Here is a 25,483-nt window from a genome sequence, read left to right on the forward strand (position 1 = left end):
CGGACAAGTAGTTAGTGATTTTACGTCTCCAACACACACACAATCATCACGCACTCTTAGAAAAAAAGGGTTCTATATATGAAGAGTTCAGATGCAAAAGCCTCTAAATGCCATTTGAAATTTTCTTCTTTAATGATGATTTTTATCAAACTTGTATATTTAAGTTTGGTGATTTCACTTAAATGGCAATGATAATTACCTATTAATTGTTATTTAAGTGAAATTACTGAACTTAAATATACAAGTTTGATAAAAATCATCATTAAAGAAGAAAATTTCAAATGGCATTTAGAGGCTTTTGCATCTGAACTCTTCATATGAAGAGTTCAGATGCAAAAGCCTCTAAATGCCATTTGAAATTTTCTTCTAAAATGACAATTTTTATCAAGCTTGTATATTTAAGTTCAGTAATTTCACTTAAATGACCATTTAAGTGAAATTACTGAACTTAAATATACAAGCTTGATAAAAATGATCATTTTAGAAGAAAATTTCAAATGGCACTTAGAGGCTTTTGCATCTGAACTCTTCATATGTAGCATCATAGGGTTCTTTACTCAACTGCAAAATGCAAAAAACCTTTTATTTAAAAAAGAAAAAAAAAAGAAAAGATGATGACAAGAAAAGAACCCTTTTGGCACAAAGGTTCTTTATAAGCTATTATTCATTCATATTGCATTATTCTGCAACATTTTGTAGTTGTAATTAAATTAATGTTTATTACTGTTGTAGTAACTTAATATCACATTTTAATCATGCTGATTTTTGGATGAGAAAAAATTAAATGGCAGTCTTCGTGTGATATTGATTAATTAGGCTACATTTTTTAACCCCCATATCTTGAATTTTGTGATCATTCAAATGCATTGCATTTTAGGGGTTCCAAATACGTAGCGCTTTTGAACATTTTCTTCTAAGAGTTGCGTTTATAATATGGAAATCAAATCACCTTAAGGCTCTGCAAGTACAGGCGATCATAGACCAATGGAAGTTCTGTGGTCCTGTAAGGTTCTCCCGGTGGTAGGCTACTTAATATCTTAAATTTCAGTCCAAAACACAAAATCATAGATACCGTTGTTTCGGTAGGACAGACAAAATGTTCTCTCTCCGCAAACGTCTAAAAAGATAAAAATGACTAATAAACAGAGGATTTCCTCCATATATTCTATTTACTTCAAAATGCATTCATGCAATATATAACATCATGCCAAGTATTATTGAAGCAATAAATAATTTAGACCTATATAAATCTGGCCACATTTTCTGTGCTGAATGTTTGGGGAAATTGTTTCCTTTGACTTCCGTCTTGACATCATAATTTCTGCCGTTTGTGAAGGTTTGGAGACATGGAAATGATGACTACAGTTTTAATCATATAGAACAGCTTGAACATAAATATGTCCAGACTACCACCTTCAGTGACCATTCTTTTCCCCCCCATGTCATGTAGGCAAAAAAATGTTTTGCTTTTTGAATATCACTACATTTTATTGTTGGTTACTCATAAAAAAAAATGGTTAACTATATAAAAAAAAAAATAAACAACTGACATTTTTTCTTTTCCCTTTATATGTCAAAACAAATATTTAAAACACTTAGAAAATCAATATTTTTTCAGTTATTTCTTTTTTTTTTTTGTACAAAGAGGTTAAACAGAGTCTGACAAACCACAAGGCATCAATATTCTCATCTAACTCTCTGCTTGTTTTGAGAAACACTATAATTCACCGGTTGTAAACTTTAAAGTGACCTGACAAGAGACAGCAAACACGATAACAAACTAACAGCTCGCTACAGGAGCATGAAAAGCCAATTAATCTTTAGAATGGTAAACAAGCATTTTTCAAATGGCCATTAAACATTTCATCTTTACGTTTATCTACTTTGAAATGGTAAAAAATGTTTATGAATTAGAATCTCGCTTTGCAAACTATTGTTTTGCCTGCTGAGAGGGAGAGATTGATGCATACCATTGACTTTTCCAGGCAAGACAAGTAGTTTGTTTAGGCATGGTTTGTAGGGAATTACAAACCTACACAATTATATTCAAGCGCACATAAGAATCAATTCATCATGCGCATGTGAACGGCATCAGCGTTTATCACAGGTTCACATTTAAAGTCTGTTTAGAGAGAACGGTTAGTGGCCCCTAATTTACTAACAAATGATCATTTCAATGGAAATGAATCGAAACTAACTTTAGCTGGAAAATAACATTAGTCAAGAACCGCTATAAACCAAACCAATCTCTGTTACCTTAAATGGTTTATCTCTGTAAAGCTGCTTTGAAACAATCTACATTGTTAAAAACGCTATATAAATGAGGATGACTTGACTTGACACATAAAATACCCAGTGTGCAGTAATTTTCAACACAGCAACGATATCAGTTGAAGTCTGAGCTGACCCATGAATAAACTCAATGACATCGACACTCCATTTTACTTCAAATTCATTTTGTTATTAACTGAAATGGCTTAAATGAACTCGAAGGCAATATGAAGTTTATCTCTGAGGATGCGTCTTTGGTACACTGACTTGCAATTGGCACCGAAATAAAAAGGCAGAGAAAATAGTACATTAGATGAATTTGTTATTCGTTCAACGTGGTCGCAGCTTTTATAACATGGATGTTCCAGATTTTCAAGGGGGTTGTCAAATAACAGAAACTGACCTGAACCTTAGAAAATAAATATGATAACCTAATATGTCTAAAAGTGCTGGTAGAAATAATTCAGTAAGCACGCAAGATGAAAACATAGACAGTGCATGGGAAGTGGAGAGCAGGTCATTCTGTTGGTCCTTGGGTGTTTTTGTGAGGCCACGTCTCAATTGGCTCTTTCCTCTCTAAGTAGTGTACCTGCTTTGTGTGATAACTGCACAGAAAAGAATTGCCAAAGGGCAAACTACAGAGCGAGCGAGTGAGCCGTTTTGAGTTCAGTCCCGTCTCACCAATCCTTCTTCTTTTCATCCATGGACACTCCACCTGGACCTAGTGCTACTATCAGCAAGAGGCCACCGATCACTGATGTGGTCTGGAAGAAGTCGTACTTGAGGAAGTCGTGCATGGGCTTGTAGGTTGGTATGGTCCAGAAAGCATTGAAGTACACGTTGATGGCCAGCAGCCAGATGACCAGGGTGAGGGCCGCCAGTTTAGTCTTGAAACCAACAGCCACCAGGACAATGAGAGCTGTACCAACCAGATTCTGCAAAATCTGAAGCAAACACAGATACTTTAGAAGTCATGTGACTGATGTAAAACTGTAATACAGGAAGGAGGATTCAAAACTGCACAAATCCTCTATGCAACTGAAAACCTGTCCACGTCTGACCTCAAGTGGTGAAAAGTATAACTACAATGGAGAAGGCACATCTCAGAGACACTGTTTTTTTTTTTTTTTGGGACGCATTCAATTTTGTGGTGACCCAACACTGGGAATAAAAACAGTTTAAGATACAAAAGTGGAAAAATATCCTCAAATTAAACATTGAAATTATTATTATTACTGTGAACTGCATAGGCTTGTTACAATGGCAAGTTATCCATGTTTGGTTTCCAAATGCTCTACAGTGCAAGATTCAAGTTAATTTTATTAAAATAAATGAATATTTTTATTCAACAAAATGCATTAAATTGATCAAAAGTGACAGTAAATACATTAACATTGTTACAAAAGCTTTCCATTTCAAATAAATGCTGTCCTTTTGAAATTTCTATTCAACAAAAAAATCATAGAAAAAGATGCATCACGGTTCCCACAAAAATATATATATATTTTTTTGCTGTGATAAGAATGATTTTAGAATGATTTATGAATGATAGCTGCTGAAAATTCAGGAATTACATGAATAAATCACATTTTACAAATATATTACAATAGAAACACTTATTTTAAATTGTATCATCTCCTGCTCGCAGTATTACTGTTTTTTACTACATTTTTTTAATCAAATAAATATAGCCTTGGTGAGCATAAAAGACTTCAAAAACACACTGTCAAAAAATATTTTTTTTAAAAAAAATTCTTACCTACCCTAAACTTTTGAAAGATAGTGTTTATTGCGGTTGAGAGACTTGGCACAAACCTTTTGGAAATCTTTGTTACATTTGTACCTTTAATTATAGTCTGTGTCATTGTTTTATTCATTGTGTGTAGTTTTGTTTATGTATTTTGGAAATGTGCACCTGTTGTGCAATAGGTCACCTAATATGAATGTCAGATGTACCTGCAGCCTTCAGGTTGAAGGAGTAGTTCACTTTAAAAAAACCTTTTGTTGATAATTTCCTCACTCCCATGTCATCCAAGATGTCCATGTCTTTCTTTCTTCTTCGAAAAGAAATTAAGGTTTTTGATGAAAACATTCCAGCATTTTTCTCCACATAATACACTTTACTGGGAACCAAACGGTTCAAGGTCCAAAAGACAGTTTCAGTGCAAACTTCAAACTGTTCAAAGGACTTTAAACGATTCCAAACAATGAATAAGGGTCTTATCAAGCGAAACAATCGCTCATTTAATAAATAACAAAGTTTTATAACGTTAGTAACTCTCCTGTTTGAACTCGTTCATCAAAAATGAACAAATCTTTTTCTGAGTCAATTCGTTTGTTTCGTTCGTTGAATGAACCAAATGACTGGGAAAAAAAAGATTTGTTCATTTTGATGAATGAGTTCGAACAGGAGAGTCACAAACGTGCGTTACAGAACAGAGGAAGGCAAGCATTTGAGCTTATAAAACTTAAACTTTGTTATTTATTTATTAAATGAGTGATTGTTTCGCTTGATAAGACCCCTATTAATTCATCTGGAATCATTTAAAGACCTTTGAACAGTCTCAGTTTACACTGAAATCGTTCATTGGTTCCCATTGAAGGTCATTATATGGAGAAAAATCAAGGAATGTTTTCATCAAAAACCGTAATTTCTTTTCGACTGAAGAAAGAAAGACATGGACATCACGGATGACAAGGGGGTGAGTAAATTATCAGCAAAAGTTTTATTTTAAAAAGTGAATTAATCCTTTAACTTACAAGCCTGACTCTCCAACCATTAGGCCACAACTGCCCAAAGAGGAAGAGCCAGCCAGTCAAGAGTGTCTCAGAATTGTTCCATGGAGATGAATGACATCAGTGATGAAAACTGCCTAGCAATTATCCACCCGTTTCCGGGGGGCACTACTGTAAAAAATAAAGTGTGTGCACCTTCCAGTCAGGCGGCGGAAGCAGCATACCAATGGTATTTTGTGTGATTTAGCGAAGAGGCTAGGTGTTTTTCGGATAATGTTTTACTATTTAAACTAATTCGCAAACCTTTAAGAAAGATGTCGTTACGGAGCTCAGGGACAACATGTGCTGTTCGCGGTTGTACATAGGCCTATAACTGGACTAAACTAATTCAGTGGCAAATTTTATTAACCAACAATCTTGGACTAAAGATTTTAAGTAAAGGCTACTGTGAAGCAACACATTCAGAATATGAATGACACACAGGAAACACTTCACAGTATCACGATTTCGGTTTTATATAATATCATTCTTTTTTATTATTATTTAGGAACAAACGAGGGTCTCTGTTTAAAGAAACGCTGGCTCGAAGCTGCAGATTTCAGAGCAGCTCAGCGCATATTTTAAACTTTAGCCATAACCAAACATTCAGTTTAACCGTCACAAGTTGATCTTGTAATAAAGAACTCATCATGGAAAAACATGCCATATTTTTGTATTTTCATTGCATTTTTAATTGCTAAAAAGTTAAACAAATTAAATAATACATTTTAGTATAAATATTAATGATTAATCGATAGTCGAATGAATGAATGAGTGTCACGTCTCGCTTGTTTACTTCAAACTGGAAGACGCACCCACTTTTGACGCAAGGCCTCATGGGACGTAGGAAACTTGTGGATAGCTTTAAGGTTTGTAAACCAAGCAGTTTTTATTATAATGCAATATTTATACAGATAAACTGAATCAGGTTTGAGAAAGCTTGCATTTCAGCTTGCATCATGATGCAATTGGCACAAATCCTCAACCACATGCCCACATCCTGAGCAACAATCACAACTTAATCTTTGTGACTGTGACCTACACAAAGAGCTGAACACAGTGCAATAATGTTTTACACTTTCTACCAAGTTATAATATACTGGGTTAAAAAAAACAAAAACATGTATAATGTTTTAGACGTTCTTCCAAGTGAACGGGTTAATATGTTTCCATATACTGGGTTAAAAAAAACAAACAAAGAGGAGTCTCCTACATTCAAAGACTTAATTAATTAAGTTTTTTATAAAGTATCTAAGCTTGTTTCTAAAAAGTATTTAAAAGGTAAATACATATTCATTTAATTTTTTTGTTTTGTTTTTGTAATATTCCAAAATGTCAGTTTGCTACAAATTCAGTAGATATTTTTACAAACAAAAGGAGCCAGCAATTGAAATTCGTCATTTACTCACCCTAATTTGTCATTTACTCACCCTAAAAACTTGTACGACTTCCGCTCATCATCAGAACACAAAGTTATTTTAATCAAATCTGAGCCAGTTCTGTACTCTCTATTGATAGTCTACGTCACTACCACTTTGACACTTCAAAAAGTTCATAAAGAGTTCATCCATATGAGCGGTTTAGTCTAAATTTTCTGAAAAGACACAATCGCTTTATATGATGAACAGATTGAATTTAGGCTTTTATTCACATATAAATATTGATCAGTGGACAAACAAAAGAACAAATCTCATTGGTAACACACGATAATTTACTTCATTGGTTCTCGCACCTCAAGCAAGCATACTTATGCTTCTGTTATCATAACTGATGTGTGTGTTGAATCACTCAGATTTTATTAAAAACATTCATTTGTGTTCCAAAAAATGAACAAAAGTTTTCAAGGTTTGGAACAACATGAGTGTGAGTACATGACAGAATTTAATTATTTAAATAAATAAAAGTTTTGGGTCATTAAGATTTTTACTTAAAACTATAAACTCTAAAATACTCCTCATAGCACTAACCATCGCCAAGAAAACTATCCTCATGAACTGGAAAACCAGAAATAAATTACACATTAACATTTGGAAAAATCGTATTACAGACTTCATTGCAATGGAACTCGCATCTCCCCTTCATAATTACACATCTGAAACTGACCTCTACCGTCCAACACTTTCTGACCTCTTACAGCTATGAATCCCTTCTCTGTTCTTAACTCAGACTATAACCAACCCACGAATATTTGTGCATTTTAGTTGTTCGAACTTGTTTTTGTCATCATTGTTATTGATATCTTTACTGTCACTGTTATGATTACTATTTTCACTTTTATTTTATTTTTTGTTGTTTCATTGTTGTAATTGCTGTTGTTGCTGTCTTTTGCTCTCACCGTTGTGATCACCACTGCCATCATCATTGTCATTTATTATTATTATTATTACTACTATTATTATTATTATTATCATCAATATTGCCATTGTCAATGCTGTAGAATTAGAATGTAGAACTAGAATTAAGCGTCATTGTCATCACTAATGCAATAACTTCCCCCTTATCTTTTCATGGGTTTTTAATGCACCACAACATAGAAAAGGAAAAAAAAAAAAAAAAAAAAAAAAAAGAATAAGTATATTTGGAAAAACATCGCAAACATCAAGGCAGGCAAGACAGGCGAGAAGTAGTTTCAACGGGACAGCATCTCTGGCCCAATTTGAGACATTCTCGCACTGTACTCCCTCTTTTAATGCACTTTAGACATTGCACATAACACACAAAAACAAAAAACAAAAAACAAAAAAAAAAAACAGAAAAATAGGAAAAGATAGGGACTGATGAGATATGGGGGAAGGTGGTCTTATATTATATTATTATATAATCATATTTTGTACAGGATTGACAATGGCAATTGTTACATAGGAGGAAGGATGGAAATAAAAATCTACAAAAACAATATGGGCAGTATGGTGGTAGTGGGGAGTGATGGTAAGGACAATGGTAATAAATAAATATAGCTGCGAGCAGCGATGGCGGGCCCAAGCCGGTGGCACCGCAACCCCGGTTCCTTTAGTTACCTAAAGGCACCCGGGTAGCGGTGCCGAAGGCTTTGGCCCTTTTATGATTAAATGTTAAAACGGCTTGCCATACTCTGTCATTTCGACTAGTCACAATTATGTTACAGATGTCTTAAATGATAATACAAACTATCCAAAATGTAATTACGAATAGACAGAAAGACGTTGTTGATATCTACAATGTTAATTCCGGACAGGCAAACTTAGCTTTTAAATGTTAAAAGGGCTTGCCATACAGGGACGTAGGCTCAGAGAGAGGCTCACCATATTCAAACCAAAATATCTGACTTCCTCTTGGTCCGAGCTAATGACTATGTATTAGAAAGTTGTCCGGCTTGAGGAGTACAATGTATATACCGATTTTTGTAACTGTAGATAAAACTAACAACCCCACTTTTGTCAAAAGGTGGCGCTATTTAGTCCTTGCACATTGCCCGTTTCTGAAACTTTGCACGTCTACTGGCTAATAAATGTGATGTATCTGTTGAGTTTCAAGCAATTTCAATTTCAATTTGACTGTTGAAAAGAAGTGCGCCGATTAGATACTCAGGATCGGTATCGGCTCTGACACTGCCATCTTTGACGAGGCTGATTCAAATTCTATATTGTGCATATACTATTCTGTTAGGCACAAAGGCACAAAAACTTTCTAAAGTACCATAAAGTTTTTGTGTACTGTATTATTAGTGTTCTGAAGCTATTATGTGATATAGAAATTAATATTTAAGTCATTAAATTCAAGAACACAAACTTTTCCCTCTCTGCGCCTGTCAGTCATTCTCCATTCAGCATTCAAACAGCACGTCACATTCGGTTACAGTCAATGATGAAACGATCTTCAATGATTCAATGTTAATCCTATTATACTGGATCTTTAAGATAAAGGTCTAAAGGTCTATATTTTCGAATGAAGAAACTTTTTCTTGCTGGACTTTATTGCTGTAACTTAATCGTGTTACTTTCTACCGGGTGTCGGACGCTGTCGGTTAGATCACATCACTAGAGTCAGAGCACTATAATTGTTCTTCACGCACACAGTAACTGAAATTTAAAACCTTTAAAAGAAAAGGCTCAATAAACTATTGCATAGATAGATAATGTATAATACACTGTTCATAAATATGTATTTCCTTTGTGCTTTGAACTTTTCAATACGGACTCAATGCGCTGTAACTTCATGTGGCTTCAAGCACATCATTCTCCGCTCGGGATGCACATAAGTGCTTTGTGCTGCACCGTATTGGAGCCGTAATATCATAATGCAGTGACGTAATGACAGATTATTAATTGCCTTTCAATTATATGTTGCTTTATAGCAGCCATGGCTATATTTTTTTTTAATGATTTTTGTTATCTTGTTTTTCATGAATGTATTTTTCAAAAATAAGAGCAATGTGTATTATCTATTATTAATATGGTTTATAATAGCATTTTTGTCATAGATTATGACAAAGTAATCATATGATCCACCAGCGAGGAACCAGCAGAACAGAGTGAACATTCTTTCTGTTTAGTTCAATCCTACTTAATAGGAATTTATTTAAAATGCTCGCTCTACTCCACACCATTAATGTCTTGTGCGGACATCCGTATTTTGACTTTCGGTTTTAAGTAAGCGATTTAAAAGCTCCCAAGTCCCAGCGGAGTCACACGTTGATTAACCGGTGGGAATATACACAATAGGCCTACCTGATATTGAACACAAGAGGGCAGTATAGCACTACGTATGACTCAGATTATTATTTTTTTATGAATTTTACAACAATTCTGGCTGTTTTTGAACGTAAACACAATTCTTAAATGAAAAAAAAGGAAAAATTGGGGAAGTTATAATATTTGTATAATTTAATTTAGAAACAAATGATGTATAATTACATTTTTAGAAGATATGAGGCTTTTAGTGTTTACTTTTTTGACATTACTTTAATCTTTTGCCATAGTTGCACATGTCTATTGGCTAATAAATGTGATGTATCTGTTGAGTTTCAAGCAATTTCAAGCAAGCTAAGAGTCCCAAAAGCATCAAAAAATAATGTTAAAGTTTGTTTCGTTGCCACGGCATTTTGAAAGTGACACACTTCCTGCTGCCAGTTGGTGGCGCTATAACTTTGACTCACAATAGTCACATCCATGTGATCGGTCTCTTACAGCGAAAACACTGCTGAAGTTTCATCAAGATCAGTTAATGTATGCTGAAGTTATAACACACATCCTGTTCCATGTTTCTCGCCATAATTTCGTTTCCTCGCCACGGCCAAACCGTTCGAGATATCAAAAATCCCGTGGCACTTTTTCATCCTTAATGTCTTGACTTCACGCTGATCGAGTTTCGTCGAATTTGGTTCAGTGCTCTAGGAGCAATAATTTAAATTACATTGCATGTGTTTTAAACACAACCCTAAATAGCCAACTTCCTGTTGGGCTGGGGTAAAAAGTAAGAGTGTGAAGTATATATGAAACGATGAGATCTATATGTGTACCAAGTTTCATATTATTACATGCAAGTGTGTTTGATTTATGGACCAAATTTTCAGACCAAGTTTATTGACCAAGTTAATCTGATTAATAAACTAATTATATAAAACTATTGTCAATTCACTACAATTAAACTAGTTATATGCCTTTACTTATAAAAAATAAAAATAAAAACTTATTTAAAAAATACCAGGCTTGAGAAATGTATTTTCTTTATGCAGGTCATACACACAGCAGTGAAATGGTTAAGCCCCCTCCCCCTGCACACACACACACACACACACACAGACAGCCAGCCAGCCAGCCAGCCAAAGGCTCAGAGTGGCCATATTCAAACAAAAATATCTGACTTTCTGTGGGTCCTAGCTAATAAGTGTCAATTAGAAAGTTGTCCGGCTCGAGGAGTACAATATACATACCAATTTTTGTAACTCTAGTTAAAACTAACCACCCCACTTTTGTCAAAAGGTGGCGCTACTGAGCCCTCACCACGCCCGTTTCTGCAACTTTGCACATGTCTACTGGCTAATAAATGTGATGTGTCTGTCGAGTTTCATGCAATTTGAAGCATGCTAAGGGTCTCAAAAGCATCCTAAAAGCATCCTAAAAGAAGGGTAAAGTTTGATGCGTCGCCACGGCAACAGTTTCAAAGATATCAAGAATCCATTCACAGGTCTACATCTGCCGTATGTTTACATTATACATATGAAGTTTGAAGCAAATCGGGTAAAAATAAAAGGGTGATATCTAAGCATTTTGAAAGTGACACACTTCCTGCTGCCAGTTGGTGGCGCTATAACTTTGACTCACAATAGTCACATCCATGTGATCGTCCTCTTACAGCGAACACACTGCTGAAGTTTCATCAAGATCAGTTAATGTATGCTGAAGTTATAACACACTTCCTGTTTCACGTTTCTCGCCATGATTTCGTTTCCTCGCCACGGACAAACCGTTCGAGATATAAAAAATCCCCTCGCAAACTTTCATCCTCAATGTCTTGACTTCACGCTGACCGAGTTTCGTCGAATGTGGATCAAAGCTCTAGGAGGAGTATTTGACATTCCATTGCGAGCGTTTTACAAACAAACCTCAATAGCCAAATTCCTGTTGGGCTGGGGTAAAAAGTAAGAGCGCGAGGTATAGATGAAACGATGAGATCAACGTGTGTACCGAGTTTCATATTATTACATACAAGCGTGTTTGAGTTATGGACCAAGTGTTCGGACCCCGTTCCAGGGGGCGCTGACGAGCTGCCCTGCCACGCCCGGGTACCATCTTCAGCCCGGCTCTGATGGCCGCGGGTTCTGACCCGTGTGCAAAGTTTCAAGAGTTTTCGAGCACGTTAAGGGCCCCAAAAGTGCCCAAAAGGTAGCAAAATAATAATAATAATATAGCTGCGAGCAGCGATGGCGGGCCCAAGCCGGTGGCACCGCAACCCCGGCTCCTTTAGTTACCTAAAGGCACCGGGGTGGCGGTGCCGAAGGCTTTGGCCCTTTCATGATTAAATGTTAAAACGGCTTGCCATAGTCTGTCATTTTGACTAGTCACAATTATGTTACAGATATCTTAAATGATAATACAAACTATCCAAAATGTAATTACGACTAGACAGAAAGACATTGTTGATATCTACAATGTTAATTTCCGGATAGGCAAACTTAGCTTTTAAATGTTAAAAGGGCTTGCCATACACGGACGTAGGCTCAGAGAGAGTCTCACCATATTCAAACCAAAATATCTGACTTCCTCTTGGTCTGAGCTAATGACTATGAATTAGAAAGTTGTCTGGCTTGAGGAGTACAATGTATATAACGATTTTTGTAACTGTAGATAAAAATAACAACCCCACTTTTGTCAAAAGGTGGCGCTATTTAGTCCCTGCACCATGCCCGTTTCTGAAACTTTGCACATGTCTACTGGCTAATAAATGTGATGTGTCTGTTGAGTTTCATGCAATTTCAAGCATGCTAAGAGTCTCAAAAGCATCCTAAAATAATTTCAAAGTTTGAAGCTTTGCCACGGCAACAGTTTAAAAGATATCAAGAATCCATTCACAGGTCTACATCTACCGTATGTTTACATTATACAGATGAAGTTTTTCATCTGTTTTTCATCATTATACAGATGAAGTTTTTCATCTGTTTACATTATACAGATGAAGTTTTTCATTCATATTATTACATGCAAGCGTGTTTGATTTATGGACCAAGTTTTCGGACCCCGTTCCAGAGGGCGCTGTCTAGCCCCCCTGCCACGCCTAGGTACCATCTTCAGCCCGGGCCTGATGGCTGTGGGATATGACCTGTGTGCAAAGTTTCAAGAGTTTTCAAACCCGTTAAGGGCCTCAAAAGCCATTAAGAGTCTCAAAATCATCAAAAAAAAAGAATTTTAAAGTTTGATGCGTTGCCACGGCAACAGTATCAAAGATATCAAGAATCCATTCACAGGTCTTCATCTCCCATGTATTTACATTATACAGATGAAGTTTGAAGCAAATCGAGTAAAAATAAGAGGTTGATTTCAAAGCATTTTGAAAGTGACACACTTCCTGCTGCCAGTTGGTGGCGCTATAACTTTGACTCGAAATAGTCACATCCATGTGATCGTCCTCTTACAGCGAACACACTGATGAAGTTTCATCAAGATATGTTAATGTATGCTGAAGTTATAACACACTTCCTGTTTCACGTTTCTCGCCATAATTTCGTTTCCTCGCCACGGCCAAACCATTTGAGATATCAAAAATCCCCTCACAAACTTTCATCCTCAATGTCTTGACTTCTTGCACACCGAGTTTGGTTGTGATTGGTAAACACATGCGTTGTAATTTGATGTATTTCTCCTAGGACAACTATTCAAACAACCCATAATTCTCAACTTCCATTTTAATTGTCGTAAAACTTAGAGCACGAAAGTTGTTTGGCCTGATGTGATCTATAATTGTACCGAGTTTCATATTAATTCACGCAAGTGTGTTTGATTTATGGACAAATGTTCGAATCCCAGTCCAGGGGGCGCTGTCGAGCCGCCCTGCCACGCCCGATGACCAGCTTCAGCCCGGCCCTGATGGCCATGGGTTCTGACCCGTGTGCAAAGTTTCAAGAGTTTTAGAGGATGTTAAGGCCCCCGAAAATGCCAGAGAAGTCGCACACAGCAAATAAAGGGTTAAAATTAACCTGACAGGCGCCCCTCCTCTCACTCACACAGAGAGACACTGAGAGACTGGCAAAATTCTAAGATTTTCTTTACATTCAAACAAAGATATCTGACTTTCTGTGGGTCCTAGCTAATGAGTGTCAATTAGAAAGTTGTCCGGCTCGAGGAGTCCAATATACATACCGATTTTTGTAACTCTAGTTAAAACTAACAACCCCACTTTTGTCAAAAGGTGGTGCTACTGAGCCCTCACCACGCCCGTTTCTGAAACTTTGCACATGTCTACTGGCTAATAAATGTGATGTGTCTGTCGAGTTTCATGCGATTTGAAGCATGCTAAGGGTCTCAAAAGCATCCTAAAAGAATGGTAAAGTTTGATGCGTTGCCACGGCAACAGTTTAAAAGATATCAAGAATCCATTCACAGGTCTACATCTGCCGTATATTTACATTATACAGATTAAGTTTGAAGCAAATCGGGTAAAAATAAAAGGGTGATTTCAAAGCATTTTGAAAGTGGCACACTTCCTGCTGCCAGTTGGTGGCGCTATAACTTTGACTCACAATAGTCACATCCATGTGATCGTCCTCTTACAGCGAACACACTGCTGAAGTTTCATCAAGATCAGTTAATGTATGCTGAAGTTATAACACACTTCCTGTTTCACATTTCTCGCCATAATTTCGTTTCCTCGCCACGGCCAAACCGTTCGAGATATCAAAAATCCCCTCGCAAACTTTCATCCTCAATGCCTTGACTTCATGCTGACCGAGTTTCGTGCCGTGTGTTTGAATTCTCTAGGAGGAGTATTGCACATTCCATTGCGAGCGTTTTACAAACAAACCTCAATAGCCGACTTCCTGTTGGGCTGGGGTAAAAAGTAAGAGTGTGAGGTATAGATGAAACGATGAGATCAACATGTGTACCGAGTTTCATATTATTACATTCAAGCGTGTTTGATTTATGGACCAAGTGTTCGGACCCCGTTCCAGGGGGCGCTGTCTAGCCCCCCTGCCACACCCAGGTACCATCTTCAGCCCGGCTCAGATGGCTGTGGGATCTGACCTGTGTGCAAAGTTTCAAGAGTTTTCAAACCCGTAAAGGGCCCCAAAAGCCGCTAAGAGTATCAAAATCATCAAAAAAAAGAATTTTAAAGTTTGATGCGTTGCCACGGCAACAGTATCAAAGATATCAAGAATCCATTTACAGGTCTTCATCTGCTATGTATTTACATTATACAGATTAAGTTTGAAGCAAATCGGGTAAAAATAAGAGGGTGATTTCAAAACATTTTGAAAGTGACACACTTCCTGCTGCCAGTTGGTGGCGCTATAACTTTGACTCACAATATTCACATCCATGTGATCGTCCTCTTACAGCGAACACACTGCTGAAGTTTCATCAAGATCAGTTAATGTATGCTGAAGTTCTGACACACTTCCTGTTTCACGATTCTCGCCATAATTTCGTTTCCTCGCCACGGCCAAACCGTTCGAAATATCAAAAATCCCCTCGCAAACTTTCATCCTCAATGCCTTGACTTCATGCTGACCGAGTTTCGTGCCGTGTGTTTGAATTCTCTAGGAGGAGTACTTCAAATTCCATTGCGAGTGTTTTATGAACAACCCTAAATAACCAACTTCCTGTTGGGCTGGGGTAAAAAGTAATAGTTTGAGGTATATATGAACGATGAGATCTATATGTGCACCGAGTTTCATATTATTACATGCAAGCGTGTTTGATTTATGGACCAAGTTTTCGGACCCCGTTCCAGGGGGCGCTGTCTAGCCCCCCTGCCACGCCCGGGTACCATCTTCAGCCCGGCCCTGATGGCCGCGGATTCTGACCCGTGTGCAAAGTTTCAAGAGTTTTTGAGCATGTTAAGGGCCCCAAAAGTGCCCAAATAGTCGTATAAATAATAATAATAATAATAATCGTTAGGAAAACAATAGGGCCTTCGCCCTTTCAGGGCTTGGGCCCTAACTAAAGAATAAATATAGCTGCGAGCAGCGATGGCGGGCCCAAGCCGGTGGCACCGCAACCCCGGTTCCTTTAGTTACCTAAATGCACCCGGGTGGCGGTGCCGAAGGCTTTGGCCCTTTTATGATTAAATGTTAAAACGGCTTGCCATACTCTGTCATTTCGACTAGTCACAATTATGTTACAGATATCTTAAATGATAATACAAACTATCCAAAATGTAATTACGAATAGACAGAAAGACGTTGTTGATATCTACAATGTTAATTCCGGACAGGCAAACTTAGCTTTTAAATGTTAAAAGGGCTTGCCATACAGGGACGTAGGCTCAGAGAGAGGCTCACCATATTCAGACCAAAATATCTGACTTCCTCTTGGTCCGAGCTAATGACTATGTATTAGAAAGTTGTACGGCTTGAGGAGTACAATGTATATACCGATTTTTGTAACTGTAGATAAAACTAACAACCAATGTAGTAGCACTTCTCTTTTTTTGATTGGCTGATGCGTAGCAGGGTCGACTGCTGAACTCCAGGCGAGACGCGCTTGATTCTCACGTGAGAGCGGCGCGGCCAGAGAAATTGCGTATATTAAATATATTATTAATAGTTTTTCCGCATGAGAAATACAATGTGTGACGGGAGTGTGAGACAAAAGACTGAAACGAGTGACTGTCATGCTCAATGCGTGACACACTATAAAAAAATATTTCACACTGACTCCACATTTAGGGGGCCACAAGGGGGTCCAAGCTTGTTGTCGCAGGGGCACTGGCCCCCCCAGGCCCCGCCTAGAACCGCCATTGCTCACACACACACACACACTTTCTCTCTCTCTCAAGAAGCAAAAACATGACTGCTAAAGGTTGTATCAGCGATGGCGGGGTAACATCACTTAACATCACGAGTGCTATTCCCTTAGGCCACGCCCCCTTGTCTCCCCAAAGTATTATAAGCAATCATGCGCATCCCGTGTGCAGAATGATGCACTTGAAGCAACACCAAGTCACAGCACGCAACGCTTCACATTGAAAAGAACATAGCGAAGGGATGGTATCTATAATCTATGCTTAGTAGGGCTGCACGATTTGGGAAAATGTCATATTGCCATTATTGAGCCAATATTGCAATTGCGATTTGCGACTCCGATATAATAAAATGGTTTCATGAGTCCAACTTGCTTGGTTCTAAAGTAAAATGCACACACAGATTAATGTTTATTTCTCAACTCAAACTAAAAACAACAACAACAATAAATGATTGATAACACCTATAATGATCAATAAACCATCAACCAAACCAACATTACAGTGATTCCATCAATTGAAAGCCATCAACTTTTTAAAAAATTATTATGCTTAAAAAAAATATATAACAGCTTTTAAATTAAGTGAACTTCAAACAATCCCCACATAAACCCATAATAAAAAACATATTTACCTGTGCCCTTCCTGTCTTAACAGGTACAGAAATTGAATAAAGTTATCAAACAGTCTGCGCTGCCTGAATCATAAATTATATATATAATAATCCTTATTAAAGCTACAAAAGTTCTTTACTCAAGATCAGTGAGTAATTTTCTAATTTCCCTTTGTTCTTTTAACTTTACTGAAAGAACGCTTTATTCGCTGCTGGCCCTTTAAGAGCACCCGTTGCCGAGACGCGGATCTCACACGCGCCTCATAGCACAACTCTTTTCGTCCATAGACTTTTCTTATGTTATGAAGATACTAGACAAAATCACATTTTGGCATAATTGTGTGTGCTATTGTTCGTTCAAGCTCGAAAGAGAACTGTTTATTCTGGGCTGGCACACGGTCAGTGCATGCGCATTATGCGAGTCTCATCTATTCTAATCTAGGGCACTCACAGGCAGCTTTTCACTTCTTGTCGTGCAAAATGCGAAAAGGCATTTGAACCAATAAGAGGGGGATCTTGTAACACTAGTCAAAGGATGACAAAAAAGAAGAGATGCTGCGCTAATAGCCCTACTTTGTTTATTTCATATAAAATCGCGGCATTTTGCGTTATATAATTGCATAGGTTTGAGATCGCTATTACGACTGCGATATAATTAATCGTGCAGCACTAATGCTTAGTGTATTCTAAAGGGCAATAAACTCCACTCCAGCAAGATAGTCATTTTATGCAAATCATAGACCTTTATGCCTTATCTACAAATAAAGTATAATATTGGGAACATTGATCTTGAAGAGAGTGTCGTCGTGTTACTGTCGCAACCGAACGCGACGCGCTAATGCTGATGCATGGAGAATGACTGAGGCGAGATGACTTTCCGTTAACTTTAACTTAGAGACTAAAATATTAATTTTACCACACATTAAGCTATTGAATGACTTTAGAAGTCTTGGAATATAGTGTGAAAACTTGATTGTGCTTTACAGTTTTTTATGCCTTTAGTGGGGCTTAACAAAATAACACAATATGCAGAATGTCGGACGTCACTTATAGGCTAAACTGTTTTTATAGATAAAACTATTTACATTCGGCAGTCATGAAAACAAATCTCAGATAACGGTTGACTAGGTAACAATGTGTAATTTTGCGCCGGAGTTCTCCTTTAACTTACATTAGCTAGCTAACTACGAACGAGCTAACCAGATAACATTAACAAATTGACAAGCACTTACTGGGCACAGTGGGCAGAATGGCTCTTCAAATGACGGACGAAATTGGAGGTTGTCATCTGACTGTCCGCGATCTTAACGTTGCATGTCTTGCAAAGCGCTGTTCTTTTGCCATCTTGTTGTAAGAAATTCTTGAATCCAAAAGCGACGACGACCCTCGTTATCCCTCCGGCTGACATGTTGATGTGATCTGATGTAAGTGGGCGTGGTGTGCGCGTAAGGTATGAGAGGGCATGACTGATGATCTCGTGATCCAGTCATGACAGCGCTATTCTCAGCCTGCGCTCCAGCTGGATCAACTTTATTTTTTTTTACATAATTTATATATTTTAAATTCAAACTGAAAACATGATGTGATTAACACTCAAGTCATATTATTACATGCAAGTGTGTTTGATTTATGGACCAAATTTTCAGATCAAGTTTATGGACCAAGTTAATTTAATTAATAAACTAATTATATAAAACTATTAATGCACTACAATTAAACTGGTTATATGCCTTTACTTATAAAAAATAAAAAACTTATTTAAAAAAATACCAGGCTTAAGGCATTTATTTTTTATGCAGGCCATACACACAGGAGTGAAATGGTTAAGACCCCTCCCCCTACAAACACACACACATACACAGACAGGCAAAAACAGAGATGTAGGCTCAGATTAAGCAAGACCACATTCAAACAAACATATCTGACTTTCTGTGGGTCCTAGCTAATGAGTGTCAATTAGAAAGTTGTCCGGCTCGAGGAGTACAATATACATACCGATTTTTGTAACTGTAGATAAAACTAACAACCCTACTTTTGTCAAAAGGTGGCGCTACTGAGCCCTCACCACGCCCGTTTCTGAAACATTGCACGTGTCTACTGGCTAATAAATGTGATGTGTCTGTCGAGTTTCATGCATTTTGAAGCATGCTAAGGGTCTCAAAAGCATCCTAAAAGCATCCTAAAAGAAGGGTAAAGTTTGATGCGTCGCCACGGCAACATCTTCAAAGATATCAAGAATCCATTCACAGGTCTACATCTGCCGTATGTTTACATTATACATATGAAGTTTGAAGCAAATCGGGTAAAAATAAAAGGGTGATATCAAAGCATTTTGAAAGTGACACACTTCCTGCTGCCAGTTGGTGGCGCTATAACTTTGACTCACAATAGTCACATCCATGTGATCGTCCTCTTACAGCGAACATACTGCTGAAGTTTCATCAAGATCAGTTAATGTATGCTGAAGTTATAACAAACTTCCTGTTTCACGTTTCTCGCCATGATTTCGTTTCCTCGCCACGGCCAAACCGTTCGAGATATCAAAAATCCCCTCGCAAACTTTCATCCTCAATGTCTTGACTTCACGCTGACCGAGTTTCGTCGAATGTGGATCAAAGCTCTAGGAGGAGTATTTCAAATACCATTGCGAGCGTTTTACAAACAAACCTCAATAGCCGACTTCCTGTTGGGCTGGGGTAAAAAGTAAGAGCGCGAGGTATAGATGAAACGATGAGATCAACATGTGTACCGAGTTTCATATTATTACATGCAAGCGTGTTTGAGTTATGGACCGAGTGTTCGGACCCCGTTCCAGGGGGCGCTGACGAGCCCCCCTGCCACGCCCAGGTACCAGCTTCAGCCCGGCTCTGATGGCCGCGGGTTCTGACCCGTGTGCAAAGTTTCAAGAGTTTTCGAGCACGTTAAGGGCCCCAAAAGTGCCCAAAAGGTAGTAAAATAATAATTATTATAATAATAGAGAAGAAAAATAATCGCAAGGAAAACAATAGGGCCTTCGCCCTTTCAGGGCTTGGGCCCTAATAATCCCAAGGAAAACAATAGGGCCTTCGCCCTTTCAGGGCTTGGGCCCTAATAAATGGTTACTTTGTGTACACACGCACATACCCACGCTCATACACGCTCACTTACACACTTAGATCAAACACTTAAATCACTCTTGCCACTGCTGGAATTATGGATTTACAAGATTGCTCACTACTGCACTATTTTGGTTTGTTTGTATGTATGTCTGACTGTTAAATTAAAAAAAAAAAAAAAAAAAAAAAGATTTTTACTTAATACTGTAACTACAGGGTTAGGGTTAGGAAGAGGTTTTGGTTTAGGGTTAATTGCACGTAATTATGCATCATTTATAGTTATTACTACAGTAATTACATGTAACGAGTAACAATTACACTTTAAACTAAAGTGTTGCCTAAAAATCTTAAAGGGGGGGAGTCATGAAATGCAGTTTCAGATTTGTATATTATGTTTCTCGAGGTTAGTTTATAATGTTTGCAAAGGTTTTTAATTTTTGGATGAAGAATAATTTAAATGGGTAAACGGATAAATCACATTTCTTTGCGATTCACCCGTTTAACAGGTTGAGGATGTTTGCTCACCGAGAGGAAGCTGGTATCAAAGTGCAGCAGCGTCATAAACATGAGCACCAGCAGGACTCTGCCTCCGAGCTGCATGTACTGTTTAGGAGAACTCTCTCTCATAGTGGGAACACCAGCAAACATACTTCTGCCCTCAGAACGTGACTCAGCAAGGAGCAGCAGCAGACCTCCACCCAGAGCCAAATTCCTGAACACAGAGGAGAGAAGTCAAGAACGACCAGATCACGACATAGGATGATCTACTCATACTTGCCGTATCCAGCAAAAAAAAAAAAACAAAAAAAAAAAAACACTTACCTCATCAAAAACTTTGGGTCCCAAAGAATGCTATAGGCAACAGTCTGGAACAGATAAAGATCAAGACCATAAATAAACAGTTTAACTCAATTAAAGTCCTATCCACAGATTATATCTAATTGCATCTAAAAAAAAAACTCAACTCAAACAGAATGCTCACACCTGTAAGGCGATGATCCCAAATAATCCAAAGCACGCATATTGCACAAAATTCCGGCTCAGGATAAGTATACAACCACCTTTAAAAGAGAAGATTAATAAAACATTTTTATGTAAAAATTTGAAGATGGTCCAACTTGAATATTTTAGTGCTGCACAAAACTCTTACCCAGCTGTCCGAGTAAGTTGATTAAGACAAACAGTGTGGCCAGAAAGAACCCACATCCCCACGTCGTCTCAATATATTCTTTCTGCTCACTCCACTGGAACCACATTCGAATGCCATCCTCCAAGAACGTGCTGATCAGACAGAGACGTGCTATGTGGGGCAGGTATTGCTTCGTCATTCGAAGGAACTAGAGATGAATGAAAAAGACAAACATATTAAAAAAAAAAAAAAAAAAATCCCCAAATCTAGGTATGAGCAGTACAGGTATAATTATGTTAAATGGTGTTAGATTAAGTGACTTGATAAAGGAGGAATTTCCCACCGGTCAATGGACATGTGACAACACCAGTAATACCAGTATCACAATAGCAATTGTTCCATCTTATCCACCTAGCTTTTAAATGCTCATGCATATTTTACTTATGCTTTTGAATAGCTGCAATGGGCTTTATGCCCAGCTGCACTACTTCCTGAACCTCAGCCAACTCCTTGTTTCCTGTCTGCCATTATTGGCCAAATTGATTAATTCAGGTGTACCTGACCTCAGTAGTCATGGCAACAATAATCAGACACACCTGAATTAATCAATTTGGCCAATAATGGCAGACAGGAAACAAGGAGCTGGCTGAGGTTCAGGAAGTAGTGCAGCTGGGCATAAAGCCAATTGCTTGAATGGTGGGTTCATTATTATTCTTAATGGAAAAAAACAACAACAACAAAACAGTGCAATGACAAACTCGCTTATACTAAACAAAATGATTAAAAAAAAAAACACACACAGCATACACCATGAAGGTGTGTGTTATGTATAAGTGCTACCTGCGGAAGCTGTCACCCCACAGCCAAAATTTGCAGATTGCCTTAAAGGGTTAGTTCACCCAAAAATGAAAATTAAGTCATTAATTACTTAATTACATTACTCACCCCCATGCTGTTCCAACCCCGTTCATCTTCGGAACACAAATGAAGATATTTTTGATTAAATTTGAGAGGTGGATCACTGCTACATAGGCTCCTAAGGGATAGACACTTGACGGCCCAGAAAGTCAATGAAAAAAATGTTTAAATATTCCATGTGACAATAGTAGCTCAAGTATAAGTTTATCAAGCGAGGAGAATACTTTTTGTGCGAAAAAACAAACAAAAATAACGACTTTATTCGACTACTCCATTTCTTTAACGACACATGCGCGAGAACTGAACTGAAGTAGTAGAAGAACGCAGTTCTCGCGCATGCGTCGTGGAAATCTCTTGAATTCTCGTTTCAGGCCTACAAGGAAGAACAGGAATAGTCGAATAAAGTCATTATTTTTTGGTTGTTTTTTCGTACAAAAAGTATTCTTGTCGCTTGATAAACTTATACTTGAGCTACTGTTGTCACATGGAATATTTAAACATTTTCTTCATTGACTTTCTGGGCCGTCAAGTTTTAATCCCTTAGGAGCCTATGTGGTAGTGATCCACCTCTCAAATTTAATCAAAAAATATCTTCATTTGTGTTCCGAAGATGAACGAAGGTCTTACGGGGTTGGTACAGCATGGGGGTGAGTAATTAATGACTTCATTTTCATTTTTGGGTGAACTAACCCTTTAATGTTTGCTGGTTCCCTATTACCATAGGGTTTAAAAATAATCCAAAATATTTCCGAATAGTCGCTTTTACAATTCACTTTGAAACCAAATCGTCTTGACACTCAGCTCGCCTCACTCTTGTCGTGATAAATGACACTGCTGCATTCATTTCTGGTTATCACTGTAAAACTGCTTTGAAACAATCTGTATTGTAAAAAGCGCTTTATAAATAAAGGCGACCTAACTTGATATGAAATCTGACTCCTGTGTTGATCTGTGATGCGATTTTTGTTTGGCTTAGACTGAATTAACTAGACAACTACAGTTTCTAACTGAACTAAATTATTTTTATTACTATAAGAAAATGCAGTGCCACGGTGGGCAAGTGATGTAATCGTGTCCAGCTGAACACCATGTAACACCAACTATCGCAGCAAGCCTGCCTAGTAATTATACAATAATTATGCTTTGCTGTATTTTAATTTTTTACTTTACGTTTTTTTCAGCTTTTTACAAACATCAAACAGGAATAAATAGCAAAAAAAAAAAAAATAAAATAAAAAAAATAAGAAAATAAATAATCTATTTAATTATTTTGCCTGGGGTGAATGTTTTAGATTTACACAAACTTTATATCACATCAAGCAGGCAAGCAAGCACTGAAGCAGCCCTTCAATTGCATGTTGTTTAATGTTTAACCCCTGAGCTCTAATTGCCCTTTTCACTTTTCCCTACATTTAAGTCAATATCAGAGAACAGGTGGCCAAAAGCACATCCATTTGCAACTGATGACTCATGATGAACACAAGGGCAATGGCACCAGCATTTAAATATCACTGTGGTTTACCAGCAATAAATCTTTTCCACTTCCTCATAACAGGTGTTGAATAAAAATGGACAGGTAAGAAATAACACTAACATGCTTGTGATTAACTCAAGGCTTGACGCTGGCCTCTGCTAAGCCCCGCCCCCAGACGATCCACATCAGCACTAAGACGACAACGAGCCAATCAGCTTTCAACAAGTACCAAGCAAGGCTAAATGAATGGGGAAAAGATCTCAGGGCCAATGACTGCCTGTGTGTCAACATTTCTCTTAGTCTACATGCCTGGAGGGCATTTGACTCGTTTCCATGAATATCACAGATTTGTTCTCAGTCAAAAAAATATAGTATTACTGAATTAGAACTGTATCAATAAATGTTTAATATTGTTCCAGTTGCCATGGGATAAAACCTTAAAAATAGAAAGAAATATAGCTGTCATTGGCTGGGATTTAATTAATTTACAAAAACAACACTGAAAATTAAGCTATAAATTAATAAACTGAGATGATGGCCCCACTAATGGCCTTGAAATCCCCAAACTGATAAACCAAACAACTCCATTATACGCTTCTACAATAATGACATAATCCCAAAGTTGCTTCTTGTTATTAAGCCCGAAATAAGCAGAAACTACGCAGCATGAAAAAGAGGCCCAAACACGTTCATAATCATACGAGTTATGCACATATTGCAACGTAAACAACATAAATGCATTCGATTAATGTCCAGCTGTCAAATTCCCTTTAAACCTGGACAACAAAACCTAATCTTGTCCTATAATCAGTCAGTCATCGTATGGGAACTATCAAACAAGTATAGTATAGCATCATTTACTCTTGCTTCATCAAAAGCACAGACGTGTGACTGCACTGATGCAAATGATTTAGAGATAAAGTTTGTATGGCGTTCAGACATTCTGGACAGGAACAAATACTGTAACGTTATTTATATACCGCGCGACAGTATAAATACATGTCTTGCAGTCCTTATCAGTGCTCGAAAGCAGCCCTGGAAAATCAAGGTTTTGGCACAGTTCTTCTAACGTTAGACAGTATCACTATTAGGTCAGTTCCTCCATCTGGGTCACAACACTAGAAGTTAGTTAATAAACAAATCTAATTTGCAGTCAAGCAAACATGACCCGAGCTGTACACGCACACATGGACTTTCCCGAACTTAGGAAGCGTTTGTTTAGTGAATCAGTGTAGTCTTCATGATTTAGTGTGCAAGTTGCCTTCCCTGGCAGGGCCTTCTGTTCTCTCACCTGATCCGCCACGTCCTCCGCGTTGCTCATTAAATCATTTTGAGCCATGTCACCAAAATCCAAGAGACGATTTCCGTCTGAAGGACACCTTAGATTGATTCCGTTTCGTTTATCGATACCTATGTCAGCTACCCGTTGTTTTACAGGGTTCGTACTAGACTTGCTTCACCGTCGTCTGTGTGTACTAGAATACCATCTCCGCCCCATAATGCCCTGCAGTTCGCTCTGTCGCCCCCTGTAGGACACACATATGTCTGCATGCCACGTGTACTGATGCAGCCAGAATATTGAGCTCAAGCAGTGACGTCTCTCAGACTGGCGAGGCCAGGAATCTTGTTAAAATATGATGGACCTCATCTCTCTCTCTCTCTCTCTCTATTTGGTATATAGTGGAGTTGGTAATAATAATAAAAATAATAATAAATAAATATATGGCAGTGTGTTACAACACAATTTTGAATAAGAATTAACAATTAATTAC

At 37.7% G+C, this 25,483-nt stretch overlaps 1 protein-coding gene across 1 annotated transcript; it reads right to left on the reverse strand.

Moving 5' to 3' along the window:
- Nucleotides 1-1,621: 1,621 nt before the first annotated feature.
- On the reverse strand, nt 1,622-25,239 carry surf4l (surfeit 4, like). The gene is made up of 6 exons (XM_039662299.2): nt 25,003-25,239; nt 21,341-21,527; nt 21,175-21,251; nt 21,013-21,056; nt 20,716-20,902; nt 1,622-3,215 (listed from the first exon to the last, which is right to left on the reverse strand). The coding sequence occupies exons 1-6, from the start codon at nt 25,048-25,050 to the stop codon at nt 2,949-2,951; spliced, it is 810 nt and encodes a 269-aa protein (XP_039518233.1). The 5' UTR covers nt 25,051-25,239; the 3' UTR covers nt 1,622-2,948.
- Nucleotides 25,240-25,483: the final 244 nt, after the last annotated feature.

Source organism: Pimephales promelas, chromosome 4 (genome assembly GCF_988280905.1).
Source record: "Pimephales promelas chromosome 4, fPimPro1.hap1.1, whole genome shotgun sequence".
In the NCBI taxonomy this organism is placed as follows: domain Eukaryota; kingdom Metazoa; phylum Chordata; class Actinopteri; order Cypriniformes; family Leuciscidae; genus Pimephales; species Pimephales promelas.